The sequence below is a fragment of the Ixodes scapularis genome, unplaced genomic scaffold, assembly GCF_016920785.2.
Source record: "Ixodes scapularis isolate PalLabHiFi unplaced genomic scaffold, ASM1692078v2 PGA_scaffold1__304_contigs__length_218370807, whole genome shotgun sequence".
In the NCBI taxonomy this organism is placed as follows: Eukaryota; Metazoa; Arthropoda; class Arachnida; order Ixodida; family Ixodidae; genus Ixodes; species Ixodes scapularis.
This window is the reverse complement of record NW_024609846.1, coordinates 199726514-199734869: the sequence shown is the minus strand read 5'-3', so window position 1 is coordinate 199734869 and position 8356 is coordinate 199726514. Positions and strand designations below refer to the sequence as shown.

At 49.8% G+C, this 8356-nt stretch overlaps 1 protein-coding gene across 1 annotated transcript; it reads left to right on the top strand.

Moving 5' to 3' along the window:
* Positions 1-4006: 4006 nt before the first annotated feature.
* LOC120851030 lies at positions 4007-5951 on the top strand. The gene is made up of 2 exons (XM_040223607.1): positions 4007-5665; positions 5805-5951. The coding sequence occupies exons 1-2, from the start codon at positions 4055-4057 to the stop codon at positions 5949-5951; spliced, it is 1758 nt and encodes a 585-aa protein (XP_040079541.1). The 5' UTR covers positions 4007-4054.
* Positions 5952-8356: the final 2405 nt, after the last annotated feature.

The following is an 8356-nucleotide window of genomic DNA, read 5'->3' as shown; positions in this document are numbered from 1 at the left end:
GGCGACGAAGACAACGACAGGCCATCGGCAGTGGCTCGTGCACACAGGCGCTGCAGCGGGCAGTTTTGAATTAAAACTATCGTTCGGAGGGCATCCCGTTCCCATCGCTCCTTCCAGCACCGTAACATACTTGGTGGAGGTGCGGGGGTCCCTCGTCCAAGCCATCTACAGCTCTGCCATCACGCATCTTCGAAGTCATCGGGTGCTTACACCGCCTTCCAAGGCAGAAGGTGAGCAAGCGGCGGCTCCGACCATCCGTACTGGCTCCATACCCTACCGTCAGCGTGATCCCCCCACCTTCGCTGGCTTCGGAAGCGACGACGTCGACGAATGGCTTCGCACATTCGAACGAGTCAGTGTGCATAACGCTTGGGACAACACACTTAAACTTGCCAATGTCGTGTTCTACCTCCGCGACACGGCGAAAGTGTGGTTTGACAATCATGAAGAACAGATAGCGTCATGGGATGCCTTTAAGACCCGGCTATCGGACGTCTTCGGCTGTCCCGTGAGCCGCAAGGAGAACGTCACCCAGCGACTCGCAACGAGAGCCCAATCTTCAGTTGAGTCCATCACCACCTACGTTCAGGACATTCTGGCGCTTTGCAAACGTGTGAACCCCACCATGTCTGAGAAGGAAAATGTCGAAAACATCATGAAAGGTGTGTAGTCGACACAGATCCTCAGGCTGTCGTCTTTTTTTCTTTGCGACTACCATAGGCGCACACCATTCCGTCGCGTGCTCTACCTGTTGGATCACTCCCAAATCCAGCATTCGCTGTATCTCCTGACGAACTTTTGGAAGGATTGGGATAGGCACACGTCGAGGATATGTGATCGCAAAGGGCTTGACATCAGGGTGAAGTGCGATCTTGTACGTCGTCTTCATTGTTCCTAGACGATCCTCCAGAAGCGACTCGTATTCCTTCGGACAATGGCTGCTGGTAGTGCTGACCTCATACAGTGCCGGAAGCATGTTGAGGGCTTGAATCGCTGGACGTCCCAGTAACGCACAGTGGAGACCTTCAGCAACAAAGATTTTCTGCTGGGTTGTCTCGTTGTTTCACTGGATTGTCGAGATGAACTGTCCAAGGGTGGGGAGGTGTGCTCTTCCTGCCGTGAGAAGCTTATCATTGGCCACGTCAGGGTACCCATGGCACGTTCATCGTATTCCGTGGCTGGAATCACCGTGACATCCGCACCGGTGTCGACCTTGAATATCAGCGTCTTTTGTCCAATTCTGGCTCTTACCGTCCATGGTTGTCCGTTCGTTGAGTGTAGCACCTGTCCCACGAATAGCTCCTCCACAGTGGAGTTTGCCTCCCGTTGTTGCTTGAGCGTGGCTGTGTTGGACGTTCTCTGGCCATGCATACCGCTTGAAAATGGCTAGTTTTCTAGCATCCATTGCATTTCTTCCCCGTTGCTGGGCATTGCGCCTTGCTATGTCTCAGAGTGCCGCCACACCACCTGCAGGACCACGATGTTTCTGTCACTGTCGGTAGCTTTGAATGTTCGCGGTACGGTGGACAATAACGGCCTCCTCGCTTATGAGCTTCGTCGACGTCGGCACGCGCTGCCTCGTGACCACGCAGTTCTTGTTGTTGACGCTTAACTGTTTCGGAGTTACAAACCGCCGCAATCGCCCCTTGTAGAGTTAATCTTGCGTCCAGTTGAAACTTTTCACTCAACTTCTTGTCTAGGAGGCCCCCGACCAGCCGATCTCTGATCAGGTCTTCCCTGAGGCTTCCGTAGTCGCAGGTGTCTGCCATCCTGTGCAAGTCTGTTATGAATGCTTCAGCTGTCTCGTGCGTTTCTTGTTTCTTCATGTTAAACTTTCCCCGTTCAAATATGACGTTCGTATGAGGAATGTAGTGAGCTTCAAACTTGTCTTTCACTGTATCGTAGACGTTTAGTTCGTCCGCTGACAGCTTCAGTGAAAATAGAACGTCCTCGGCCTCTCGTCCCATCGCGTAGAGAAATGTGTTCACCTGGGTCGTTTGGTCTCGTAGATGGAGCGCGGAGATGATGCGATAGCGTTCCCATCGTGCGATCCACCTCCTCCAGTCGTTTGGGTCTCTGAAGTCGAGCTTCTCCGGAGTTTCAACGGCAAACGGGTTGAAGAACGGAACACCGCCCGCTTGTGCCGCGCTATTGAAGAACGAAGCCTCGCCCGCTTGTGCCGCGGTATCTCCCGCTTTAGAAGGCCCCGACTGGTTTTTTGCCATCGGAAACCGACTCCAGGCGTCCTCGAGGTCTCGTGGTCGATCACGCCACCGCTGCCACCATGTCGTGTACCGTGTGCGAACCTCCAAGAACGTTAAAGACGAGATCGAGACGAACGTTTGTTTCCCGCTCTTTTAATATGGCGTCTCTCCTCGACCCAGTGTTGCCAGACCTCTTTCCGTCTCTGGACACGACACATAGGCTGTGTTCCAAAATTTACTCGATCCGACTCCGGAGTAAAAGTTTCGTACCGTGGCGTTCCAAAACTTACTCGAGCTTACTCGATGACGTCAGAACTCGCGTTTCAAAAGCGGGTTGTTTACTCCGGAGTAATTACTCGCGCTACCCTCCTCGATCGGGGGGTAAAATCGGATCAAATCGAGTAAATACGTCACGTGATCTGTTCGTCGTCTGCATTCTGCGCCGACAGCCGTCAAAGCTCGCTTGCTCCGTTGGTTTTGGTGGCGGACGTTCGAAATGACAAAGAATTAGGTGCAGCATGTGTGGTTATTGCGGTTTGGTGTTGTCAACGCAGGAATTGACTGCATTACATCCAGACCGTCCACCTTCCCGGGAACGTGTACTTGTTATTATCTGAGTGCGAGCGTAAACAGGAGCTTCTCCGCATCGTCGTCCTCGGCGTTGGGGGAATGCCGTATTCTCACGTTCAAGGCCGAAAATGTTTGAACTCGGTATATGATAATGTAGTATTTTTGTTTCCTCCAGAGTGTGTGTAATGAGAGGATAACGTTTGTATAGCAGTGAAGGCTTCGAAAATTTCACTGTAATCACATTCGCGTCAAAGCGAACGTGAGTTTCACATCATTCTGGAGAAAGCACCCTCGCGCTGTACCGCTACACCGTGTGGAATATATTTCCGCAAAATATAATCGGTGCAAATTACAATGCGTGGAATATATGCGTTTAGGGCACCGTGACTAGAATTGCAGCGATCGCGCTGATTAATAAAAACACATTTTTTTATGTCTAGCTGTAAGGAGTAAGGAATTTTGATCTCAATATGCATCTCAAAACGAAGGTGAGTAAAAGGAGCTGGTGGATTCACCTCAAAATACACCGCGTCGTCATTAACATTACCGTTCTTCGGGTGCTTTCTCCATGATCAAAAGGATCGTCTGCTATTTTCTGCCATCGCTACTGTGTTTTCGTTTTGCCGTCGCCCAAGACGAAGCCAATCCGCGTAGTATCCAGGTGATTATCCTGGCCGTTCCAAAATCGAGTCGCGGATCGTTTACTCGCGATGTCACGTGGTATTACCCGTTGACGTAGGAGGCAGGTTACTCGGGTAAGATTTGGAACATAGCCATAGGGTCGTGCCTAGCGCCCATCCTAAGCGAACTCTTTATGTTTCACGTTGACACAAAGGTTCAATCAAACCTTGAGCAAGAATTTCCCGAAGCCAGGGTTTATCGCTACGTAGATGATTATCTTACCCTTCATTCGACTAATTCAGATACCGCAGCGATTGAAAGCGTTTTCCAGAAGAACTCCTTCGGGCTCACGTTCACGAAAGAGACCCCCTCATCTGAGGGATTACAGTTTCCTGATCTGAGATTGGTCCCTGTTACAAGACATGTCGCTAGATGGCGCCACCCTCCTGTGTATCTTGGCGCCATCCACCTCCGGGCCGAAGGCAGAGGCATATCAGACGCGGGGCGCGAAGTACGCACCACAATGTAACTCGTCATTAAGCATTCAATAAACAGTTCTTAAAGGTTAAACGTGTCCGCAACCAACGACATTGAAAAAAGGGTGTCAGAAGTGGTAGAAGTCAACGCGCTCGTCCACTAGTGCAGCCACTGAAGACGACATGGAAAGGATCCCGCCGCCGCCGAAGTTCGAGAACGACAGCAACGCTGCCGAACAATGGCGCACCTTCAAGCAAGCCTTCACGCTCTACATGAAAGCTACGGATGTCAGTGGAACATCCTCCGAAAGGCAAGTTGCTCTCCTTTTGACAATCGGTGGACAAAGCCTACTGGACATCTATAATACGCTAGACTTTGGAAGCGCAACGCAAGAAAGACCTCACCCCGAGTATGATTTTGAGCACGTGGTGAGGCTTATGGATGCACACTTCTTACCGAGGCAAAACGAAGTATACTCCCGCTACATCTTTCGCACTCGAGTACAACTCCCCGACGAGAGGTTCGACACGTTTTTAACCGATCTCAAATTGAAGACTCGGGACTGCAACTTCGGACCTGAAAAGGAGAAGATGATTCGAGACCAGATCGTCTGCGGAGTGAATGACGAGAAAGCGCGAGCGGACATTCTAAAACTTGATGAACCGTCGCTTGAAAAGGTTGTCAAGGTATGTCTAGCGCATGAGTCAACGAAGCTGCAACTTAAAGTTTTCAAGGAAGGCAGACCAGCAACTGAGGAAGTTCATGCAGTGAAAGACAGACGCCGTCGTCTACCACCTGTTGACCGAGCAAAAGATAAAAAGACAAGTTCGAATCAAGCAGTACAGCATTGTAAGTACTGTGGAAGCGATCATGCACGTGCTAGAAATGCTTGTCCAACATGGAACAAAACATGCAACAAATGCAAAAAACAGAACCATTTTGCAGTTGTGTGTAAAAACAGCAAGACTGTTGCCAGTTTGGAGCCAGAAGACGACACAGATGAAATACTGATGGTGCAAAGCGGCAAACCAAGTCCACTGTTTGCGACTTTAAATCTGAACCAAAAAGGAATAAGGTTCCAGGTTGACAGCGGGGCTGCTGTAAATGTCATCACTAAGAGAAATGTGTCGCCTGATCAGATAATGCCGACGTCTACAACGCTGAGAATGTGGAATGGTACCAAGGTAGTGCCATACGGCAAGGCGAGGTTGAATGTAACCACTGCTAATGGACACAAGCACATTGTTGACTTTGTCGTGGTGCGTGATGACCTCAGACCCCTTATCGGACGAAAGACAGCCGAGCAGATGGGACTGATCACAGTGAATTACAGTCTGGTTGCCAGCATCAGTGCTGCAGGTGCACAGGGTGCACTGGAACAGATCATGGAAAGACACTCCGACGTCTTCGGACAGTCTTTAGGCTCATTACCTGGACTTGTACACCTGGTGACTAAACCTGCTGCAAGCCCAAAGGCGGTGACAGGCTGTCGGGTGCCAGTGAGTGTTAAACCGCAGCTAGAAAAGACAATCAGAAACCTAGAACAAAGGGGAATCATCAAAAGCGTCACCGAACTAACCCCGTGGGTGAGCCGAATGGTTGTTGCCACGAAGAAAAATGGTGATATAAGAATCTGCATTGATCCTCAAGCTCTTAATGAAGTTTTGGAGCGAGAGCGACACCCCTTGCCAATCTTGGACGACATTCTGCCCGAAGTTGCTAAAGCCAAGGTCTTCTCGAAGCTGGACCTGCGTGACGGCTATTGGCAGTGCATTTTGGACGAAGAGTCAAGTGTACTCACCACCTTCCAGACACCAATGGGACGTTACCGCTGGCTACGCCTTCCATTTGGACTTGCTGTCAGTAGTGAAATTTTTCAAAAAAGACTGCAGTCAGCGCTGGATGGACTAGATGGTGTATTGTGTGTCGCAGACGACATCCTTGTGTTTGGAGTTGGGGAAGCTGAAAGTGAAGCTCGCCAAGATCATGACAAAAAGCTTGAAAGCCTACTACAAAGGTGTGAGAAGATTGGCGTGCGACTCAACAGAGACAAAACTGAGCTTCATTGTTCAAGTGTGACTTTTCTAGGACACCTATTGACGAGAGAAGGACTACGAGTCGACCCTGAAAAGGTCAGGGCCATTCAAGAGATGCCCCCACCTACGGACGTCAATGCTGTGCAGCGCTTTTGTGGGATGGTCAACTACCTTGCACGTTTTCTACCAAAGATCTCCCATGTTACAGAACCACTAAGAAAGTTGGTCATCAAGGATGCACCATGGGTATGGGAGAGGGAGCAAGTTGAAGCTTTTGAAGAAGCAAAAAACTTGGTAGTAAAGGCACCGGTGTTGGCATACTACAACCCACAGAAACCACTTGTGATACAGTGCGACGCCAGTGAGCGTGGTCTAGGAGCTGCACTTCTTCAGGAGGGACAGCCGATATCTTTTGCAAGCAGAGCTCTCACCGCAACTGAAGTACGTTACGCACAAATTGAAAAGGAAATGCTTGCAATAGTCTTCTCGTTGAACAAGTTTCACCAGTACACTTTTGGAAGACTCACTACTGTGATCACAGATCACAAGCCTCTGCAAGCCATCATGAAGAAGCAGCTGGATCAGGTCCCGAGAAGATTGCAAGGAATGATATTGCAGACCCAACGGTACAATATCGACATTCAATACCGACCAGGGAAAGAACTTCTTTTGGCCGACACAATGTCACGAGCATTTCTGCAGGACGGTGGCTGTGAGCAGCAACTGGAAGACATCAACATGATCAACCACTTACCTGTGCGAAAAGAAACTGCAGAACAGATCCGCAAGGCAACGTTGAAGGATGATAATTTGCAGAAACTGGTAATGGTGATCCTGGCAGGATGGCCGCAGGACAGGAACAACATTCCACCAGAAATCAGAATGTACTTCCCATTCCGAGATGAGCTCGTGGTGGAAGACGGTATAGTGTACAAAGGACAACGGCTGGTTGTACCAAAAGCACTACGTCGAGAGATGAAAGAAAAGCTGCACTCATCACACATGGGTGTTGAAAGCACTCTGCGACGTGCACGGGACAGCATCTTTTGGCCCAGCATGAATGCAGAGATAAAGGACCACATCTCAGCTTGTGAGATTTGCCAGAAGCATACACCAGCACAGCAGCGAGAGACACTAAAGCCTCACCCAGAACCCAACTTCCCCTGGGAGCGTGTTGGATGTGATATACTGGAGCACAAAGGCAAACACCTGCTAGTCACAGTGGACTATTACAGCAACTTCTGGGAGGTCGACCAACTCAACTCGCTAACATCAGCTCATGTAATACGAAGACTGAAAGCACACTTCGCAAGGCATGGCATCCCAAGAGTCCTTGTCACGGACAACGGCCCACAATTTGCCTGTGAAGCATTCCACAAGTTTTCATTAGAATGGAACTTTGAGCACACAACGTCAAGCCCTGCATACCCAAGATCAAACGGCATGGCAGAGTCCGCAGTGAAGACCGTCAAAATGCTTTTGAAGAAGGCTGACGACAGCAATAGTGACCCACAAATGGCGTTCCTGGATTATCGCAACACGCCGTTGCAACACATGAAGGCAAGCCCAGCTCAACTCCTCATGGGCCGACGTACACGAACGTCGCTGCCAACGACAACGAAGCTGTTGCAGCCACGGGTTGTCAATGCCAGTAAGCGATTACAAGAGAAGAAACGAAGGATGATTTTTTTACCACGACAGACAAGCCAAAGACCTTCATCCGTTAAAGAAAGGACAGAAAGTAACTGTTCGCCCAACCAAAGATGGGATGTGGACAAAAGCAACCGTGACTGAACAATGTGGTGATAGATCATACAAGGTGCAAGTTGGTGACAGCGTACTGCGGCGCAACAGAGTGCACATTAGAGGCATACCAGATTACCAACAACCTGATGCCGAGACCCCCTCGGAACCTCAAGATGGCTGTGATCAACATGCAACGCCTCAAGCAAAAAGCCTACCACAGCTCGAACCAGCAGTGGTGACGCCAACACAGAAGTCGCAGGAGCCCGGCCCTCAGCCAAGTTCAAGTTTTACACCAGTACGACCGAAAAGGTCAACTACTCTCCCCAAGAGACTTCAGGACTTTATCGACTTTATTGTAGGATAATCATCTCAAACAAAAGAGGATGTTACAAGACATGTCGCTAGATGGCGCCACCCTCCTATGTATTTTGGCGCCATCCACCTCCGGGCCGAAGGCAGAGGCATATCAGACGCGGGGCGCGAAGTACGCACCACAATGTAACTCGTCATTAAGCATTCAATAAACAGTTCTTAAAGGTTAAACGTGTCCGCAACCAACGACATTGAAACAGTCCCCACCAGTGTCGGGATCTGCTGGTTCAATCAGCGGAGGTCTGCGAAGCCTGTTCTGCCGTTCAGCAGCTGGCACTCAAAAAACGTAAAAACTGGTATTGCTCGAAACCTTATTGCTGCTGCTAAATC

Bases quoted from the DNA above. Each gene is read 5' to 3' on its own strand.
- LOC120851030 (XM_040223607.1), top strand. From the start codon at position 4,055: ATGGAAAGGATCCCGCCGCCGCCGAAGTTCGAGAACGACAGCAACGCT. The intron at 5,666-5,804 runs GTACTCACCACC...TGTGTGTCGCAG, and splicing joins TTTTGGACGAAGAGTCAAGT to ACGACATCCTTGTGTTTGGA.